This window comes from Neolamprologus brichardi, chromosome 18 (genome assembly GCF_056152115.1).
Source record: "Neolamprologus brichardi isolate AB-2024 chromosome 18, ASM5615211v1, whole genome shotgun sequence".
NCBI lineage: Eukaryota > Metazoa > Chordata > Actinopteri > Cichliformes > Cichlidae > Neolamprologus > Neolamprologus brichardi.
The window spans coordinates 18,442,645-18,465,750 of record NC_142121.1 but is presented as its reverse complement, the minus strand read 5'-3'; the positions used below and the strand labels follow the sequence as shown (position 1 = coordinate 18,465,750).

Sequence of the window (23,106 nt, the reverse complement as noted above, 5' to 3'; positions counted from 1 at the left end):
AAACACAGAAAGCTGTTTAAAATGTTTTGAAAAACAAACTCAAGTCAGGTCAGTTTAATTACTGCATCTAGACCGTTTAAGCACACGACACATGAACCAACGTGCTGCACAACAAGTACAATTATCACAGAAACAATACAAAATGATTTAAGAACAAGAAATAAAATATAATTATTTAAGCTACTAAGTTAATGAAATTAATAAATAAAAATGGCACAATAAATTAAAACTACAGTAATTTGAGCTGAAAAGAAAAGCTAATGAGAAGATGTATGTTTTCTGTTGGATTGGGTTACTGAGGAAAATGATCTAATCCAGAAACAGAGACAATTCCAAGGCTGCGACTAAGACAGCAGGGTGATCTGCACAAGCCAATTACTGTAAGACGTTAATCAGCGGACATAAGTGAGTAGGGCTGTGCGATATGACCAAAATCTCATATCCCGATATAAGAATTCTATCGTCCGATAACGATATAAATCACAAAAATGTAACATTTTCTGTAAATTCTGTGAATCTCGGGCAGCTCGACTTGCGTGAAGTGTTTCCAGCTGCGCGTCATGTACCTGGAGTCGAGTGTTTTAACAGATGCATGAAACGACACATTTTTAGACATAAGTTGTAACAGCCGCCGTTTTCTTTGTGAGTATTTATTACACGGCGTGCTGCGGGGAAAAGCCTGTTCTAACGTTTCAGTCTAAGGTTTATTTTTTAGCACCTGGCTGCTCTTTTTTACTTCTCATCCGTAAATAATCTACTCTTTCACGTGATTCAGTTTATTTTGAAAAGTCTCAACAGGATCTTGAGCTTTATTGTGAAAGGTTTATGTGGAACATAAACAAGCGGACACGCGATGGTGTTACCGTCGTTGTCGCTAACGACAACACATAAAAACAGGCGCTTGTCCATCCATAGTGTTATATTAAATATAAGAGAAAGAGAGAACTTTAAGAAATTAATATAGCCAGTACAGTGACCATCAAAACGATGAAAAAATATTGCCATAAACAGTTTATTTTGTGACACCACGTAACAAACAATAGCATAAAATGTCTTGATGCATTCTCAATCATCCAGGAAAATAAATCTCCAAAAGTTGAATCTGTTCATCTGGACGTAGCGTATTCTGGGAGAAACGTTTTGTCACTCATCCAAGTGACTTATTCAGTCTCAGCTGACTGCAGGTTTCCCCAAATCTTATAAAACAGTACATTTGCATAATGACTGAAACCAGCCCTCTGAAGGAACAATGGGCTGTGAGGTCAGTTCCTTAATCATAATTATGCAAATTCTCATGACCATTGATCAACAACCACTGACCAAAACCCACTGATCAAAGACCACTGATCAATGGCCATGAGTACCATTCACAGAGAGTTGGGGAATGGCTGCAATCACAGCATTGTAAGATGGCGAAAGATGTACTCCCCACCTCCCCACCTCCCCATATCCTCCCCACCAGGGAGGATATGAAAAGTGGCAGGTTAGCGTTCTTAGACTGTGAGATTTCCATCAGTAATGGGGGACATCTAAAAGCTGACGTGTACCGTAAACCTACACATACGGATCAGTATCTAAGGTTTGACTCTCATCATCCACTGGAGCAGAAACTGGGTGTCATCAGGACGCTGCAACACAGAGCGAACACCATCCCCACTGACACAGCGGCCAGGGAGGCAGAAGAACAGCACATCAAAAAGGCCCTGAGTAAATGTGGTTATCCCAGCTGGACTTTTGTCAAAGCTGGAAAGGCACCTAAAGAAAGCTCCAGCCGATCCAGGAGAGAAGGACAACCGCTGCCCAAGCGAAAACCTGTAGTGATCCCATATGTGTCAGGAGTATCGGAACAGTTGAGACGAATTTTTTCAAAACACCGGGTCTCTGTGGCTTTTAAACCCCAAAACACGCTGCGCCAAAAATTGGTCCACCCCAAGGATCGGGTCCTCCGACACAAACAGAGTAACATAGTGTACGCTGTTAAGTGCCAGGAGGATTGCCAGGATTCATACATCGGGGAAACCAAACAACCTCTGGCGAAGCGGATGGCACAACACAGAAGAGCTACCTCGTCAGGCCAGGACTCTGCAGTCTATTTACACCTACAGGCTAGTGGACACTCTTTCAAGGATGAGGATGTACACATCCTGCACAGGGAAGAACGCCGGTTTGAGCGTGGAGTCAAGGAGGCCATTTACGTGAAAAGGGAAAGACCATCTCTGAATCGAGGAGGGGGCCTAAGGGTACATCTTTCGCCATCTTACAATGCTGTGATTGCAGCCATTCCCCAACTCTCTGTGAATGGTACTCATGGCCATTGATCAGTGGTCTTTGATCAGTGGGTTTTGGTCAGTGGTTGTTGATCAATGGTCATGAGAATTTGCATAATTATGATTAAGGAACTGACCTCACAGCCCATTGTTCCTTCAGTGGGCTGGTTTCAGTCATTATGCAAATGTACTGTTTATAAGATTTGGGGAAACCTGCAGTCAGCTGAGATTGAAGAAGTCACTTGGATGAGTGACGAAACGTTTCTCCCAGAAAACGCTACGTCCAGATGAACAGAATCAACTTTTGGAGATAGCGTCAAATGAAACAATAGACGTTTTTATATCGTCATCCGATATATATCGTTATATCGAACAGCCCTATAAGTGAGTGGCATGGGATGTAGGACTGTAAAATGTCTGATAGATAACCTGGAGCGAGCCCATTCAACCTCTTATATGTGAGCCACAATATTTTGAAATTCATCCTGTACGTCTCAGGAAGCTAGTGTTACGATTTAAAACAGGGCTAAATACGACTGTGCTTCTGTGTAGCTGTCAGAAGTCAGCATTTTGAACCAGTTGTACAATGCAGCATTAATTCTAAGAAGTGAGTATGAAGAAAAAATTTAGAAAGCTGTCGCACAATGCAGGAGAACGACTTGGAAAGATAGAGGCAGTGTGATTAAGGTCAAAACTGATAGTGCTGAATAGGATCCTTCATCTGCTGGAGTAAGGAGAAATAAATAAAGCATTTGTTTCTCAAGGCCTTGACAGCCTCCTGATATGTGTTTAGAGAATGTCTTAAAATTTCACAAGGCACTTTTTTCTGCTTCTTTTGTGCTCTCCTGCATCATTGTCTAAGTGTCAAAAGTTTAAAGATAAAGGACAGTGTATTCACAGTGAGATGACATTATAGGATGGAATATTGACAGAATAAGTTTATACTTGGGATGAAGCCGCTGTAATGGTTTGCTCGGTTATTGGCTTTTATACCTTTGATCAATTTTCCGGCAGTTCTGTAATTGCAGTCAGTGTGTGAAAACTGAGCCTTTTTTAGGCCAATCAATTTTTTCCAGTTGCCAGTTCCTGTTTGCAGGCAATTATTACGAGATTAGTTTCGAACTACATAAAACTTCATGATAAACTAAAAGTGTGCTAACTCTAAAAATGCATGTATAATGTTTGTGTGCTCAGATTTGACACAGTTATGACTCAGGGAACAGGCACTTTCATGCAAATTAGGGTTTTACATTTTTAAAAAATGTAGACATCTTCAGCTTTAAAACGCTGCTGAAAGTTAATCTTTGTACAAGATTTAGCACTGACTTATAGTTGCAGGTGATTCTTCAAATGCATTTCCCAAAATGACCAAGAATAAATATATATGTGGAGAAGTAGTTGCTGATTTTTCTGTGAAGTCTAGGGAGATTTAACCTCAGAAGACGATAACTATTTTAGTCTCCAAGCTGAAATAATCGGTATTTGCTTTCAGAAGCCCATATTGATCTAACCTCAGTACACAAAGTATCTCAGGATGCTGGTGTTTGCCCTCTTTTGTCATAACTGATGTAGCGAGTGGGAGTGTGTGTGTGTGTGTGTGTGTGTGTGTGTGTGTGTGTGTGTGTGTGTGTGTGTGTGTGTGTGTGTGTGTTTTCAAGCCAGGATATGAAAAGATATACACCTTCAAACACAAGTGTTGGGAAACGCACATTAGGCCCTTCTGTGCCTGAGTGCTCCATCGCGGCTGAGCTGCAGAGTTCTATTCATCTGACATAAGCAAGTTAATGATAAGTAGTGTGAGTATGATGTGGATTTCACTAATTGTCTTCCAAGAGGTGCATACAGGACACGTTTGAAATATGCACTATTTTCGTACTTGCCTTAAGCACAAGAAGAGAATGAAGGCCACGACAAGAGCTCCCACAGAGATGCAATGGCCTAAGTAGTTGATGATCAGCGCTATTTTATAATGCATCGGATATTTTCTCTGAAAAGACAGCCCATGAATTACTTCTTTATTGTTACAGCTGCATAATAGAAACAAAGACAAAGCAATGTATAAACACAGTGGAAGAACCTATCTAGTGCATGCAGTTTAACAACAAGAGTGCCTTTTCCCTGCAAATTTTAGATGTTAATACATGTTCAATGCACTAATGGGTCGTCACAAGTAATTACATGCTTAGGTCGTGACAATAGTAGAGGAACCAAGAGGCAGTGGCATGCAGAGTGCATTCAAAGCCAAGCTTTTACATTACTGATGCAAATAATCACTCATCTTTAATGAAGCAGTTAGTAAAGTATTCTATGCTTGAATGAAAGTAGGTTTTTTTTGTCTTTTAAACTGTTCCATTTGCAAACATTATTGAGAGACCTAATGATCCCAACATTGGTGGAGCAAATACGCTTCCCTTAGGCTGCAGTTAAATCATTTTAGTCCGAGATTTTTGAAATAATGGCAAGAGAATGATAACAAGAACATAATTTGTATGAGAGGGTTGTCTCTACATCGTTTCAGCTGCTTCTCTATCCAGGCTTCATTGTACTGAGGTTTAACTATGATTATAAAAAGCAGATGTCATTGACATACTTCAGTCTTGGCTTAAAATTATCTAAGAATATAGAGCAAGACACAGAATCGGAGCCACAGTACGAGGTAATCAGGCCAAAACTTGCTACACACAGTGCATCGCTCCTGCAGTTTGTCCTCCGGCTTTGTTTACAAAGACACAGACAATACTGCTCAAAAAGAACATGTTTTAAAGGGGGGGGGGGGGGGGGGGGGGTAACTGCACCGCATCATAAAGGGACATACGGTTCTGTTTGGTTCTTTTTCATCGTTGCATCTGATTGCAATTTTTCTGACGATGATGAGTGTTTTCCTGAAGGACTGCAGGATTCGCTCCCGCCTGCAGTCACCTACCTTCTCCTCCAAAATGGGTTCACAGTTGGAGTAATTACTCTTCAGCGCCCATGTTCCGTTATCCATACATTCCCTGTAAGCGCTCCCTGCAAGAAAAGAGAAAACGGTAAAGCTTTGGCATTCTCGCAAACATATTGTTTTAAAATGCATGTTGAGCTATAAAGATAAATACAGATCTCGCATATTCATTATTCCAAAGCACTGCAATCAGCTAAGTCACGTGCAGGCATAAACCAGCGATTTGCTGTTACAGTAAAGTGTTTTCCAAGAAGGTAAGCTAAACCATCCTTGTAATTTCTTCAGAGCTCAGTTCAAAGTTGAGCACTACTATCCGTCTGACTCTCACCCAGAATACCAATTTAGCAATACAAATTTTTATTCATGGAGGGAAATGCAAAGCCTCTTACTCTGTCAGTTTATTTACATATCTCTTAAAACCCACTTCCCATAATCAACTTTGAACTGCATTTTCCATTTTGAAGTTCTTCCTTGTGCATTCAGTGGGCTCTTGTTATCTCTTTAACACTAAGAAATGTATAGAGGGCAGGGGGAGACACAGCAGCATGTTTCTGCCTTTGTATTGTTATGATGGCCAATTAAAGTATTCATTTAATCAATTTTATTCCTTTATTTAACTAATTTGTGCAGTTTTCCAAATCCATGCCATCATTAATTTAACTTATTATCCTGCAAGGTTTTGATATTGTCCTGAAAATAAGCATTGTTGAATGAATAAATGCATTCCTCTGAACGTTTAGAAAACTGATATCATACCCAACTGTAAACTGCAACATTCACATTAACCCATCTTAATTCAAACATTCTTGTCAACAACAAAATAAAAAGCGAGGACAACGTCCACCTCAGAAGTGCCCACAGCGATTTTTGAAGCAGTGGCGGGAACAGAGTAATATCCTTTGCATTCAATTTAATGTTATATAATGTGACAGTTTTGCTGTTTGACAGCAGAGACCACATAACTGCTTGTGGCAGCTACACAAGACAAGGAGAAATAAGATTTAAAATGAGCTTGGTTTAAGCTCTTCACTTGACTGACACGTCGTGACTGCAGAATGCTTTGTGCTCTTCATGAGGGAAAATCCTAGTTCTCAGCCATGTGAGAGGGATCGACTTGTGCAGGCATAGTGCCAATTCAGTGAAACCGATAAAACAACTGACTCTGTGGTGTACGACACCGTGAATGAGTTTGTTCTAAAACCATATTCATCGTGTGAAACTGCCTCAGTGTGTTTATTGATCAAGTGCCATGTGGCATTCAGCAAAGTCCCGGTGCATTTAAGGCTCCATGTCTGCAGGGTTTAAAGTTTGATTTTTTTTTAATTTGTTGTTTTTACAAGCAGTGAAGACGGCAAGGATCTCCAACAGGAGCATTACTTCAACACATTGCATTCATTTGGAGGCAACATGCATAAAATAGCTGAAAAGGATAATTTTAGTGGGGAGAAAAGGAAGATTATAGCAGTTTAAACTGAACTGCAGAATTAGAAATGTCAGGTGTGGTCGGGCTCATCTTGCACTCGGGTCCATCTAGCAATCATAAGGTCAATGGTTCAGTTTTCCACCTCGGCATCCAGCGGTGGGTGTGAAAGCCACTTTAAAGGCATAGAAAAGAGTGCAATGTGAATGTGGCTTGTAGTGCTCAGAGTAGAAAAGACACTGTTTTGAATTAAATACTGATTAAATACTGCATCACCACATTTCTGTGAAGCACAACGCCAAGATATTTTAAAAACATGCCGAGACTTTGATGTGTAGTGTAGTGTCACCATAACCACTTCACTCATTACTTGCAGCTTGCAAACTGTCTTACTGAGCTACTGCAATGGTTCTCAGGGAAGCAAATTTAAGCTTGTTGAATTAACAAAACTAGAACAGCAAATTATTTTTATTTCAATCTGTGCCTGCTACTGAGCAGCAAATAAATAAGGCAACATTTTTTCACATTTATTACAAAAGAAGAGTAATCACAGGTGTCTCAGTTTAGGCAAATAAAGCTAAAAGTCAGTATGATGACATTAACAGGATGACTGTATTACTTAAAGGTATTAACAGCCAAAATTCCTCCAGGCACTTTTGATTCATTATTTTTAATCTGTGTGGGAAAAAAAACACATTTTAAAATGTCATTAACTTAATATCCATATTAATAGAAAGTGACGCCTTCAAGTAAGCTAAGCTATTATTATAGCTGCAGCACAAAGTACTTTCCAGTTACTTTCCAAGTATCCTACTGTGTTTGCGAATCAAGCAGCGAAGGTGAAGAAACAGAGGAAGGGGAGCAGGTTTCTCCCTGTGAGCTACACCACTGAGGCAGGACTAATTCAAAGCACTGGTGCAGGGAGAGCACATTTCTGACAAGCCATCTGTGCAGTGGGCTTGATGAGGCTTTTTTCTTCACATTATCCTTACAGGGTATTACATTCACGCAGTTAAAAAAAATCTCTAAATGACTCATTCTGTGAGTTTGGGAGGAGGATTAAAAGCTTCCATGTGAGGTGCTAACAATGCTGTAAGCGACTTAACACTGACCACACTCCACTGGGGTGAAGACGCACAAGAATATGGAAGAAACGTGCAACTTCCAACTGATATAGTCTTTGCCAACAATGCCCACCTCTTCAGCTAGCCACTCTGCCAGTCCTCTTTCTTGGAGGCATGCAAACAAACACAGTACGGCTGTTCAAAGATTAGAAAAATTGGAAGCTCTAAATGAGGAAAAGAGCGTTTAAATTTAGTCTGGATCGGTCATTCCTGCATAAATGTTCAGACAGATGATTAAAAAGACTAAATATTGCTTGATCTTGATTGAAATTGTAAGATAAATCTGGAAAAAAAACACCTAATCCAAAGAACAAATCAGTGCCTTTTCACTTCAGCTAAACTTGACCTGTTTCTTTTATCTGTGGGTTGTGCTGTCAGCTGTGCTATACCAACTGTGAAGTGACAATAAACAGGAATAGTTCACTTAATGTTTGCACAAGGCTGTCTTTCTTTTTGTGGTGTTTGATTGCTCTGACCTCCTCTTATCCCAGGTGGTTGGGTTAAAAAAGAAAAGAAAAACTTGATACGACTTTTACGCCTCCTCAAAAGACCAAGCCGCTCTTTATAGGTTATCAAAAATTACCCACTTTGTTATGCCGTTTTGAGAAATAGTCACTAAATCTGAGGTTTTTTATGTGGATAGGTTTCAAAATATAGTGAAATTGAAAGGCTACGATATCTAAAAACTGAGTGAAAGCATCACATTAAAGCCATGCACCTGAGCCAGATACAGCAGCTTTTACTTCGAGCCATATGAAATTTGATTTCATGAGCTGAGTAGATGGAACAAACTAGGCCATACAAAAACATGGGAATCTCATAGCTCATTGCACTTTGATATTTTATTCAAGCAGCAGGAACTAGAGCAAAGCTGCCATATTACAGACATCTACGTCTGAGAACAAGCAAGGACATAAAGTCAAGAGAAATAAAGAAAATGAATGAATTATTTACCAGCCAATTAGTCCCAGTTTAATGTTTACACTAAACTGTGGCCTCTATGGACCTCTGCAAGACGTATATGTATATATGTCTTACTTAGTTTTGAAAAAGAAGAACTCGGGTGAGATAAAAAAGGCTCATTCTGTTGCATTTATTTTTTTAAATCGGGCTGGTCTTGGTGGTGACTCACTCTTACTAGAATTACTAGGTGGGAAAATTCCATAAATGAATTCCTAAATGAGCTGTATTGGTATTTATCATGTTAACCCAGCAGTATGTGTAAGCTCTTTAATCAAAATTATGTTTTTAGTGCTAAATTATTATCATTGCTATTATCAATGATTTTTCAAATTCCCTATTTTTTTAAAAGTGAGGAAAAATAGTAAAACCTATTATTATTCTTTAATTAAGATGACTAAATACAGTCATTTGCTTGGATTTCTAAACAGAAAAAACGGTCTTAGTTGTCCACTATTATGATTAATTCATTTCTGACTTCTCGGATAAATTCAGTGTGCCGGCTCAAGTTTGGGTAGAAAGACATTAATTCAGTTTGTTAATTGCCTGATAAATAATTTGAGAGATTTCTAAAATATTTGTGCTTCCTTATTTTTATGACAGGTGGCCTAATAAATTCATTAAGTACTGTAAGTCTCGTCGTTTTGAAAAAGAAACTCTGGCTGGAACAAAAGGGTGACATCGCTCATTCTGTTGCTTTGGATTTTCAAAATCCTGCTGAATAAACCGCTTCTTTGCATCTACGCTTTGTGGTTCAGCAGCGATACGATGCCACAGTAAAACCACAGTGAAATAAACACATTTTACTCTAAAATGTGTTTCTCTTAGTTAAAGTTATGTTTCACTCACTCCTACTAGAGTTGCATTGGGAAACTTACTTTCTGAACCACATGACTGATTTCATTCAATAAGTTGAGGTTTTTGTTCAATTCACACAGAGCTTAACAATTTTATTAGACCACCACCCTTGTTCGGTTTATGCCGCAGCTGACCTCAACTAACAGCACTGATAATTACAAAAATCATTTTTTATGTGTCTGTAAAAGTTAATCCTCCAGCATGTGTGAGCTCTTACTATCTAACTCAACTGCTGCTCTTGCTTACTGAAAGTCATGTATTGCAGTATCTTAATTTGTCATGCTGTCTTTGTAGCCATTGCTTTCCCCCCATGTGTCCTTTTTTTTCTCCCCTCTTCTTTTTGACTCGTGTTTTATTTTCCATCTCTGCTGTGTTGCATCTGTGTTTGTAAGGGTTTATGCGGCGCCCTCCATCTCCCACTCTCCTGGATCCACTCCAATCAGTGTGCACACCTGTGGTTCAAGCGCTCAATTTTGTGCAGTATGCCCTTGTCTGCAGTCATTGCTCGCTTGAGCTTTCTGACTGCTGCTGTGGTAGTTATGCTAAGGCCTTGTACTCTGAGTATGTCTTTTGCTTGGAACCAATTGAACTCTGTGATGGTTAGACTTACAAACGCATTCCCTGCCTGCCCACCCAAGCTTCCGCTCGTCAGTTCATCTACAGCAACGGAGGAGTGACGGGAGAGTCACCTGCCCACTCTGACTCAGGCTGCCACACCACACACTCTGTGCTCTCTGTGCAGTCCTCCGTCTGCCTCTCTGCTCTCTGAGCCTGCACGCTCTTTCTCCAAAGAGCCATCGCATCCACATACAGCTACTTGAGCATTCACACTAAAAGCTTGTTTTGAGTCACTGCCAACCTGAGTATGTTCGTCCTGCCTTTTGGTTCCAGAAATTGGGGGGGGGGTTCTTTTTCTAATATTGTAAGCTTTTACAAGGAGATGGTTTTAAACAGATGCTATATAACTGCAAAAATGGCTCCACAGTATTATTTTTTATATGTATTTACACTATTTGTCTGGAGCTGTTTTATAATGTGAGTTTTTAGGTTGCTTGTTTAACATTGTCAGGACGGTTTCCTTTTTTGGGATAGCATCACATGTTCTTTTTTTATGTGTCAGCGACTGACCTAGCCCTTTTTCTCTTGCAAATGAGTCCTTTTCAAAGGGCTTTTTTTTTTCCTTTTGATCACATGTCTGCCACAAGGAGTTGGCCTAAATGGTATGTCAGCCCAAAACACACAGAGAATACACTTGTGATTGACTTGTGCTGATGAAAGCAGGAAGCAAGCATTCTCTGCCTTAAAAAAAAAGTAATTATTTTTATTTTAAAAAATATTTTACTGCCTCCAGCTTCCAAAAAATTATATTTGACCCAGATCACTGGTGGTTCAGATCATAAAATGTCTCCAGTGAGCCCAATCCGTCAACACTGACATGTCAACACAGCTACATTAAAATGCAGCTGTTCCGAAGCCCTTCGTTGACCTCAGTTTGATCAAAGACAACGTGGCAGCTAAACAACTTTCCAAAAAACCTACTGTCTCGTCCTTGTCACATTAACTCTGTTATACATTTTGTCAGAGGTGCTGATCCTTTTCAAATCAAAACAGTCTCTGGCTCTCTGGCATTATCAGCACACTCTGAGGCTGGATTACCTGAAATAAATCTCTGGGTGATTCATTCTACGACATTACTAAAAGCCCAGACTTTGTTAGATCAAAGTCAAGCATACATCACAGAGTATTTAAACTCATTTCGCAGACAAGGCCCTTTTGGTGCCATTAAGCACTGGGCTTTTCACATGCGTTTATGTCTACCAGTAGTCAACACCTTAGTGCAAGGCCTGTCACCAGCTTGATAAAAAACAGTGTTTGCTTTCAAGTATTATATCATAAGATCCTTCTTTTACCGAACAAAAAAATTAGATGTTGCCACTCTTAAAATGAAAAATAAATGCAAACTTTTAAAGTTTATAATTCAAACACCCATTTAGCAGGCTGCGGTGAATATCTCTGTTTTATAATCAGACTCGTGTGAAATCTACGCACACTCATGACTTCTATAAAGGGAACAGCCCAAGGGAAGCAGTAGCTCATGCACAGTTGTGCTGCACACAGGCTTCTGCAGAAATGACATATTTCTGCTGACAAAATTAGTCATCGATTTCTACAGTACAACAGATCTTATAGCTTAAATACAACATATATCTTGAGAACACAGCCACCATGAATGGATAAGAAAAACAACATGTGTAAATATGTACTAAAGCCATTAACACATGGATGTTTAAATTTAGCGCAGGGAATCTGTCTGAGTCGAAAATCCCACTGTAGCCTTGGTGTTTTCTCAGAGCGACTCTAAGCCTTAGTGTCATGCTCTTCCTCCTACAGCTGACAATTGAGATGGCAGCTGGAGATGTGGCTGCAGAAACGCTTCACTAGGTTTACAGAGAGAAAACTCTCAGAAAGACCGGGACGTGGAGCAGCCTCATGGGCCACCTAACCACACAAGCCCCACTGAGCTAATCAACAAAAGTCTAAAAGCTTTGGCTTTGATGTCTTTACTCTACAAGTAAACCATGGGGCGACCGTGGCTCAGGGGGTTGGGAGGCGTATCTGTAACCGAAAGGTTGCCGGTTCGATCCCCGGGCTCTCTCGGGTTGTTGTGTCCTTGGGCAAGACACTTTACCCTATCGCCTACTGGTGTTGGCCAGAAGGGCTGATGGCGCGCCCAGGGCAGCTGTGGCTACAACCGTAGCTTGCCACCAGTGTGTGAATGCGAGAGTGAATGAATAGTGGCATTGTAAAGCGCTTTGGGTGCCTTGAAAAGCGCTATATAAATCCAATTCATTATTATTATCATTACATCCATGCTGAATACACAGAGCAGGAACATCTTTCTTTAAAAGTTCACTTGCAAAAATCTAATTTGAGTTTCTTAAAGTTCGACTTCATTTAGTAAAAAGCCAATGTTTGGGCAATGATTTGTCATAAAAATCTAACAACGTTATCTGAATAAAGTCTCATTTACAATTTATACAGTTTATAGAATTATTTGGGGAAAAAACACTGAAATCAGTCTATAAAACCCTTCACTGCTCATTGTATTAAAAACAAAAAAGGCAGATTTGCTTTGCGTCTTAGATAGATGTGGGTTGGATACATCACGAAATATAACTAAATACTAACAATCTGTACAGAACATGTTTATAACAAATTGCCTCATTTCAATCCAGAAATTATGTGAATTCAAAGGATATTTAAAGGAATTTAAAGGAAACTCTTGGTCTCAAACATGCTCATTCCAGTATATCATGACTTTTGCAATGTTCTAATAAGTATAGAATTACTTTAATATATAATTACTCACTCCATTAGTACATTACCTATAATAGAATCAAAAACTATATGCATGTACAGTACTCATGTCTTCATATTCTGTCAGAAAAAGCAGGAATTGAGGTGAAATGATTTATTGAAACGTGTGTGTGGTCATGGAAATACAGTATATAAGGCATAGATAGAGTTTGTACAATTCCAGCAAGCTCTAAAGTGAATATTTTGGTATGAACAGGTGGACATACCAAAAAAAAATGACTTTCAAGTATTCTTCAGCACAGCCTGAACTCTCTTAGGCAGATTTCTTGTCATTTCTTTAAGTAGTCTGAATGTCCTTTCGAAACCCGGAGAAACTATTCCTTCAAAGCTCTTCTTTGGATCTTGGCTGCCTTTTGTTCTGTTCTCTGTCACGATGATCCCACACTGTTTCAGCAATGTTAAGATCTGGGCTCTCGGTAGGCTAATCCACGAGTAACAGTATTTCCATTGTGTGTGTGTCTGTGTTTTTGTATCCAACTGGCAGTGTGTTTGCCATTATTTCTGTACTGTGGGCTCAAGACTTTTACACTTTACTGTATATTTCATCTTGAAGAAACAGAAATATGCAAAAAGTAAACTGACATTTATTAAGTTTTGTATGGAAAGGTTGCTCAGTCTCCCACTTTAGTCCAGACAGAACTTTAAAATATATTTCATGTATTTCAGATACAATGAATAATGATGCTGGTGATACAGTTATCTGAGTTTACATTTATGAACATTTATGAACATTTGTAGGTTAATATTAGCTTTTACCATTAAGCCCTATTGTGCCTAATAACAGGCTTACGCAGCCTATGAACACTCAGTCCTGCTAGTGAAAGAAATGGTCTGTTTTCTTTTATTAATCAAAATCTGTATTGTTCTGTCAAGGCATTAATGGCATCTTTAGTTCTTGTCAATAATTTCAATTGTCCCTAAGTTCAGATTGCTTGGAGCCGCTGACATGTATGACAAATGAGAGAAAAAGTAGTGCTTATTTTGGTGCTTGTTTTATTGCAGTGTCACCCATCATCATCAGAGGTTAATACTTCCTATTTATTATCTGTCTGTAACAAATCAGCTGCTTTACTGGCTTGGCGACCTGGTCAGATAACAAAGTTTCTAAGAGGGAAACAGTAGCTGAGCAAGCTTATAAAGTTTCTGCATGACGAACAGCTCATTTAGTTTTAAGGCGAAGCAAAGCAAAGACCTCGGAGTAGGTGATAGCAGGCAGCTGAAGGTTACTGAGCACTTCTGTAAGGTTCATGATGTCGAACAAGTAGATTGTACACAGTACTGACAAACTGAAGAATGAATCGTTTATGAAGGGAGGAAGAGAGGATCTATGACTGCCACTCTACTTCACTTTAGACGCTTCAATGAATTTCAGAAATGAGCTAATGAGAATGATCACATCGGTGCATACTGAATGTGGTCAGTATTAAGTCTAACTTGTTTATTCCCTGTACCATATGTTCTTTTCAAATGTGCTCAGTGCTTGGGATCATTTTTTCAGTCCGACTTTAAAGTTTAAAGAATCAGCTTTTCTCAGTTCAACATGAGAGAAGAGGACATATTTTGTTTAATTTTCACACACACACCAGGAGGGAGACATCTACAACCATTACCATTCTTTCATGTGAAGATTTCCGTTTGTTTGTTTAGCTTCATGACTGAATATACAGATTTGGAAGGTTAAGGGAAGAGAAAAATAAAGGAAGCATCTGACCACTTCTGTTTGAGAACATGTCAAAGGCCGGTGAGTGTTATAATTTGTGCCTGTTTATTGCTGGGTAAGGGCAGAACTAATCAGTTCAACATCAGAAGACTGAGGAAACCAGCAAATACTCAAATCTGAGAAGTGGAGACCAGAGAGGTTTTGCTAGAGTGCTAGAATTTGACGATAAGTAAGTAATAAAGTAAACACAATCAACTTTCAGCTTTCATAAAATCACGAGTAGTAGCTTCACTGGGCATGCCTTATAAGTACCACACAATGAACATTTGCTATGAAAGAGAGATTGGGTAGAGTTGTCAGGGTGTCTCCTCTTGTTTAGCAAGGACGACTGAATAGCTTAAAAAGCCTTGAGTAATGACCACTGAAGCAGACAAGTCAGCAGAGCCCGAGGAAGAGATACCGGGTAATCTTTTACTCACAGCTGTGGCTCTTAAGCTTTCCTGCTTCTCTCCATGCCCTCTTGACATATTAGCTGTAACTGCAAATGCAAAATTGTTGTGCCTGTTTGCTGTCAAACTTTCAACCCTCAGCAGCTGCACTGAAGCCAGCTGGTGAGAGAAAATTAGCGAAAACCCACGTACTAAAACTATGTCCCTCCGGGAAAGAGAGACGGCATGAGGAGGATAGTGAGAACATTACCCCACAGTACAAAAATGAAAAGTATGCAAGGATGGCCACATTTTATAACAACCTTACCAAAGACTTGTTTATAGCTGCTCAGTGAAATAACAAAAATGGCTTTTCAGTCTGACCGTTGCCACAATCTAGTCTTGGTCCTGTAGTCTTTGAGTTTTAACTCTTCAGTCTCTGTTTTCCACGCGCAAAATTGTGCCCAGAACAGTCACAACATTAAAATCACTGACAGCTGAATTAAATCCCATTTATAATCTTGTAACAGTGCAATGTTCTGGTTGTTGACATTCATCAGCAAGCTAAACACTGATGCGGACCAAGCACCCGCACCAAACGCTGCAACACCGCTCCGTGACAGAAGGTGCTTTCCCACTGCACACCACAATTTGCAAAAACTAATTAGGACTGCCTCAAGAAACAAAACAAAAGAGCTCAAGGTATTTACTCAGAAATTTCCGTTATGATGAAGCCTGCAAACTATACGACTGTTATGGCAAAAACCACGACAGTTGCTTTGGTCAGTACTGAAATCAGAGGTATTTAACAACATTACACACAGGCTACCTGACATTAATAATCAGTGGAAGGTAAAATTGTAATTCAAATGAAAATTTGATTAATTGCACAGCCATAAATAGGACCAGAAGGATCTGCTGCCAGCATGCAGCACTGACAGGTAACAGCTGTTTCAGCCACGTGTGGGTGTATTTGCTTTAATGTTGAGGCTGATTTAGTATAAAATCCAATATGTTTTGGAGGACACACTGTTGCTCTTGGTCCCACAATACAGTGTTTACAATTTTGAAATATTAAGCTTAGATTAAGATTATATATACTGGTGTCAATATAGAAAAAATCTATGATGTCACATGAATAATGTCTTTTACTACTGTTTTAATATTTTTATTTAATTTTTTGTTTTCTTGTAAAACATTAACCACATGTTTTGATTTGTGGGGAGAAAAAAAAAATATTCTGTCAAGCCATAAGATTTTCACACTTCAATATGAAGCTTTAGCTAAATTTAAAAAAAAAAAAAAAAGATAAAGGTATTTATGAACCTTAGTCCTATATGAATCAAAGGTGTAAACATATGGTATATACCCGCCTCAGTCCTGGGGGATTTAACATCGAGGAAATTTGTAAAAAGATATGAGATATGTGACCAATTCTCCTTTGATGTATTCAGCAGTGCTGAAATCTTCTCTTTGATTTCAGACATATGGTCATTTTCTCACTTTGGACAGCAACGGTAAAATAAGAATCCAAAAATGAACATCCCTGATACCCCAGTAGCTAGTTGTTCTTGCACGTACGCATGCACGGCTCAAAATAGTAAGTAACGAACAAAAGCTGGCTCGCAATTCAGAGTGTGATGACAGTTATGAACAACAGGGAGATGCATCTCCAGGAGGAGACAGTAAGAAGGATGCAAGGTTAACTGACAATTTTTCATGGGTGGCAGCTGCACTGCAGGAGTCTTAGTGGTATACAACTGAGAAAACTGTTACCTCTGTTAACAGGTACTGAGATTTTAAGACTTTTTTAACAAGAAAGCCGGTCCATGGTCTGAGTTTGGATGTGTGAAAACGTCACTTTGAGATAGAGTGGGGAGGATGAGGGTGGAAAATTAATTTGAGGCATCTATCGAGACACAAGTGCAACACTAAAACGAATGCAGTTTTCAGGACATATGGATATAAATGTGTCATTTGGTCTGAAATGATAAAATGAAAATGTTTGGAAGGAGGACTTGGATCTACGAGTGAACACAGAAGTAGGAATGAAAAGAAAATAAACCATAATAAATAATCATGACATGCTTTGCAGATATTTGTGTTATTTGGTAGCTTCAAAATGTCTCCGGTACTTTAGTGTGTCATCTGTGGTGTGGGAGCCAGTGGTGAGTGCAGCCAGCGGAGGCTGGTGCTGATTGGACCCCCTCTGGGTCTTGGTGTGCAATGGCTAGTGAAATGTTTGCAACACATACTGTCCTGAATTTGCTGATTGAACCTCTTACTCAGTCTCACCGTGGAGAAGGGGATCAAAGGTTTCAAAGGGCTAGAATTCGCAGTAGGAGAGGTATTTTGCAGAGACCTGTGGTGCCGTCATCAGATTGAGCAAAGAAAAAATAGCACAAGTTGTGGCAGACGCATGTGCATGTTTCTCGGCGTGAGAAAATGCACATGAGGTCAATATCATCAGTAAGATAAGTGTCACAATAAGACATTTTGTGATTTGGGAACACCTAAACAAGTGAATGCAACAATGAGCGTTGAGCTGTCCACATGTAATTTTCTCCAATTTCTTCTCAGAGCTTTAGGAGCAAGGAAAACGAGTTTCATATTAATTCTCCTCTGTGTGGAGACATGACAGCTCACAGACAAGAAGATGAAAAACAGTCACTATAGCCATTTAAACTGTCATTAAACTTCAGCGAGTCATTTGGTCATGCTGTGCAGTGAGTAAGCTTTTGACAAATAAGGCAGGATTTCTTTTACACAACCAGTCCTCCTGAGAATCTGCTCTACATTTTAAGACTTGTGCTCATGGGTCCGTCTGCCACCATAGGCTCTTAAACAATTTTTAATAGGGAACATCTACAAAAAAAAACTGTCCTAATACCAGTTTCATAATTACTAACAATGCCTGTCTATGTTTATCCACCACCTTATATTAGTGTCATGTTTGCCTCCAGAAGGCGAGGTACAGAATTAGCTGTGATTTAAAATAAAGAGACAAGCTGTATCCCCCAACATGCAACACTACATCAGCTTCACTCTCTCCACTGTCAGCCTGAACCAGATACACGGAGCAGCACTGATATGTCTCAGACTTTATTAATCCTGATAAGAGAATCAATAGAGCTCTATTGTAGAAACAGCTGCCCTGATTTTGATTTGTGTTGACTAGGATGGTACATTATGTGCTAACAGGATGTCGCCTATGTGAGAATGAACACACACTCACTGGGAGGAGGTGAATTTACAAGAACAATATGAGCGATTCACTGAATAATTAAAGTTGTGCTCTGAGTGAACAGAGAAAGCGTACAGGTCACACATTTTTTATTTATCTTCCAAAACTAATACTTCAGCACTAGTGCCACTCTTCAGTACTGCTTTGGACAGCTTGTTTTGCCTGAGGCTTGATAGAGAGCACATCATATAGTAGTTAGAAAGCACACCGTATCTAACAACTGTGGCCCAACGGTGGCGATTTTCCTTTCATGTAAACCAGAGGAACGAATAAATGCGCTGCAAGAAAAAAAAACATGAACAGAGGAAAGTTTAAAAATGCATAAATGCTCTTAAGTCACTCTGCGCAGACATTAATATTTATACAAGCCAGATGAAATGGAAAATAATTTATAGCTACTTACCTGAACTTGCCCCGTTAAGCCTCTTAAACTTCTAATTTTTGCAAAAGAATCGCAACATTTTTACTTTAGCTGCTCATTTGAAAGCACCACAGAAAACCTACACGGTTTCAAGCAAGATGTGGCATTTATATCTTGTACTGTTTAACAACTGGGAGTACAACCCGCAAGGGATTCTCCTTAAAATATCCTGGGTCATTCATTTCTAATATGCAGGCTTGTACAGAAGCATGAAATACCTGGCTCTTGGATATATGCTGGGCAAATGGCTGCTGTTAGGCATGTGGTCAAAGTGATTGGCTTAGAAACGCATCTTGTTTGGCTTCAGTTTGCAAATTGCTGCGCTGCATTTTCACACAGAGTTCTTTTTTTTTTTTTTGCATTGTTTTAATTAACACCTGCTCATGGGATGTTAGGGCCTACTTCTATTCTTAGTCTGACCTATTTTGTGGTTAAAATTTGTATTTTTTTTTCCTGAATGCAAATGAGGGCTGCTAATGTGACCTAGGAGGATCAGAATAATCACCTACATTGTCTCTGGTGTCACATCACTTTGCGGTGAAAACACGCAGAATCCTGCGGTTAAGCTATCAGTTGTGAAGAGTTTTGTAATGGCCTCCCTGCTGTGTCAAACCGCAATCTATTAAATATTCTGCTTTGGCTTCTTTAATAGTCTGACTTAAAACAATGCATTTATTGTTGCATGTTTGACATCCTAAAAAAGTGAAAGTCTATTTCCTGATATGACAGGGAGAAGAAAAAAGATTTGTTTACATCGCTAAGATAATCCAAGCATTTCAAAGCTTATTAGCTGCACATGTCACATGTCAGATCTGTGTTAAAAATATAACAATCCATGTAATTACAAATGTTGGTGACAGTGAAAGAATAAAACCTGTAATCTCTGCTGTCACAAGAACCAATCCCTGTAATTAACTTACTCATCAACTTTTTCATGCGAGGGCAAAAAAATGTGTCACCTCCTCTATCTAATTTCTGAACTGCACATATGTTTGAGACAAACATTCAGATATTTTATTTACTGTTTGATTGCTGTATTCATTCACTCCTGGGTGATGCAGGAAACAGCAGCTGTACAGTTCTTTGTACTTTTCCTATTATCTAACGGGAAACTCTTCACACAGTTCAGTCAGTATATTACAGCCTCAATATCTAAACCTGAGCCTGATAAAAATGTAATTTTGACTCACCAGGGTGCTATCAACTAAACCTTCACTGGACAAGGTGTCTCAATGCTTTTCGGTATGCTTTTCACACTGGTGGATCAAACCAACAGCCGTGTTCAGCTAATACTAAGCAGCAGCAGAGCAAAGTTGAATCAAAAGTGATCAGACAGCAGTTGATTGTGGTTGTGTATCAGAGGTTTGGTGGGTAATGACACTACACCTGAGTCTATTACAGAGATAACAGTAGTGTTAAATGAAAAATCCAGATTTGGACACTCTGGACACTCACACTTAGTGCAGGTCGGTTATTTTGTGAAATGAATGGTGCTGTTTTCTTGGCAACAAGTTCATCAGCCTTATGACTAACACAGGAGTTACATAAGGTGACAGCGCTGGGGTGGCGGAGTTGTGATATGCTGTTCGCAGCTCTTAGCTAAACTGTTGGCTGACACAGATTAGTTTGGAAACTGCTCAGCCTGTCAAGCCAGCAGATTAAAACCATCCTCTTAGCGTATTGTTGAAATCAGAAGCAAAGTGAAAAGTATTATTCTGAAATCCCACACCCACCCTCCCCCCAAAAGACATTGACCAGATAAGTCATTTCCGCAAGCTCTTACAAACTAGAGTTGCATTTTGGAGATAAGTAGCCTACAGGAGCTGTGTTAATATCTGAGTGATCCAGGGTGACACGCAGGTAGGGATGGGGGTGGGCGCCTAAAAATTGTATCATATTTCAAAGACATCTGCAAGAATTATATTTCTGATGATGTAGAGAAATAATCCTCAACGATGTTTTATCTGAGATTGCAGCTTGCCGGCAGCACTGTTTATTTGTGCAAACAAAATAATGGACATTTTCTGTCCTTCATTTCCAATGAGCTGCTGTCATCGATGACAGACGATCTCATTCAAAGTGTGATTCTACTGAAACAAGGTGCCCCCAGCAGCAGAAATATCACAGTGCAATAGTAGTGGCACAGCATTATATTCAGTGCTGCAGCATAAGAAAAATGTAAGTGTAGAAGGAGTCTGGTTAGTGGTTTCAGTGGAAATTTTGGTGGTTTGCATTTGGATTGTGGGGACACACAGTTATTTGATACTTTTAAGCAATTATTAAAGTAACTTGTAATTCATCAGCAACCAGCACAATAAAACTGAAGCTGAAAACATTTTCTACCTGGGATGTTGTTACTTAGGTCAAGCAATTTGCTTAGTGTCCTGTTTTTCCACCATTTCAATTGACATCATATTATTACATATACTTGCCCAAAAAATATGAAGCAGCACTGGTAATTTCTACCATTTGTGCTTCCTGTCATAGGGAGTGAGGCTCGCGACTGCTACAATGATGCTCAGTTATACCTCAGTTATTCCTTGCATTTCATGGTGTGTTTTCACCTCAAGTGATGAAAAATACTTTGCTAAGTATTGTGCTTTGTTGGAAGATGTTCAAATATCTCCCTTTTTACTAAATGTCTGGGTGTGTCTTGTTGTTTTGCGCAATAAGGAATTTGCACAATAACCATTGCTATAGCAGTGATATCACAATATGACACTTTTTCCACATAAAAGTTTTGTATATTATCTTGTTTTATATTGTATGATACAGCCCAAGTGGAAGGCGTCCATAAAAGTCCATTGTTTGGTCACACCAGACAAATTTCAAACTCCAGTCTAACTGTTAGAAGTCGAGCATGTGAATACTGACTTTGGCAATTGTTTTGACTAGAAAAACATCAATACTTATTTTTAGGCTTATTGTAGGAACACCTGTTTAAGATAAGGAGATTTTTAAAGAAAGCAGGCTAGTATTAAGGTCCAATGTTTAGTAGACCCATCCATCCACCGCAACCTCCTCCCAATGGAGGCTTTCATTGTTTCATATCCTCTCTTATTTTGGACACTAGACGGTGCTGCTATGATAACAGTAATAACAATGGGCAGTCAGTCTCAATTTTACAGCAGATCACCTTGCTCGCTCTCTCTCTCTCTCTCTGCTGATACTGGAATACCAGTGCCAATGCCAAATTGTCCAGCTGTCTATTGGAACAAACAAAATTCCCCCTCCAGTAAAATCAAACCAAGAGATGCCCTCACATACATGTAAGTAGCTTACAGAAGCAGAGATTTGAGCGATTTTAGGTGTATTTGCCCTTTAAGTGAAAAGCACACACGCACATTCTTAAGCAGCTGTTCCTGTAACAGGAGGTTTAATAATGATCACTGTCTATGCTGCTTTACTTGTGAACAGAAGGGGGGTACTAATAATAAGCCTTTGGAAAAATGATCTAATTAGGGTAGAAATGAAAATTCATAAGACGGTGGGCTAAATGAGAGATCATTAAGCTGCTGGATTTGTTTGTTATTGCTTATATTCACGGGCGGTTGTTTGCAGCACAAATCATTTTTTTCATGAAGTCTTGCTGTAATTAACGCACTTGCTAATGTTGCGCTCTTTTGCTTTGCGCTATTTCTTTTTCCACAACTGTCTAAATAATTTTCCACAAAATGCTCCACAGTTTCCCACACAATGACACGTTAAGGAACTTTTTTCCACGATGGAAAGACTTACTCGTTGTGTTGTACTTCACCCCATTAATGTACTCAGGGCAAGGTCTTTCTACAATCCTGCCAGTGCTGCTCCGTGGCCAGCAGGTTCCAATCTCATCGGTTGTGGCATTGCAATATAAACCTTTTAGGGGGGAAACATAATAAAATAAAATAAAATAAAAAATAAACGCTTAGCTTTCTATTTTTAAGATGTAACAGCAAAACATCTCAATACTGAGGAAGGAGAATGAAGCAATTCCGCCTTACCATCAGTGCTCAGCAATGACAATGAAGCATTTGCCAAAAAAGTGTCCTGGAAAGCCTCTATTAAACTACAATTTAGGTCCCCGAGCTCTCCAAATATGATCTCATAAACAGTAGCATCCATAGTGCGAGCCGCCACTTTTGGTCTGAATAATGTGCAAGTCCGAGAGGAGATAGGCACACTGCCGTGCCCAGCCGTGTTCGTGGGCATGTGAATCGGTGCAACCGTAATGACAAGTAGAGAGCCCGGCGCGCCTTCTGGAGAGCGCGCGCCTGGCCAATCAGAGCCGCGGATCCGCTCATCCCTCCACGTGAAAGACAGCCGTCACACCGCACTGACCGGATCATGAGCCTTGTTACTCTGACATTTCACACCTGCTACCCACCTGTCATGTTTATTTATGAGGGAAAAAGTCGCTGCGTTT

The 23,106-nt window shown here is 39.5% G+C and overlaps 1 protein-coding gene across 1 annotated transcript in view; it reads right to left on the bottom strand.

Moving 5' to 3' along the window:
* The window catches only part of crhr2 (corticotropin releasing hormone receptor 2), a 40,458-nt gene extending 17,566 nt beyond the window's left edge, over positions 1-22,892 (bottom strand). Inside the window, exons 1-4 of the mRNA XM_006792097.2 lie at positions 22,685-22,892; positions 22,440-22,559; positions 5,191-5,276; positions 4,148-4,254 (exon numbers count right to left, since the gene is read on the bottom strand). Coding sequence (XP_006792160.2) covers positions 4,148-4,254; positions 5,191-5,276; positions 22,440-22,559; positions 22,685-22,892 — 521 coding nt within the window. The remainder of the gene's footprint in view (positions 1-4,147; positions 4,255-5,190; positions 5,277-22,439; positions 22,560-22,684) is intronic.
* Between the last annotated feature and the right edge of the window lie 214 nt (positions 22,893-23,106).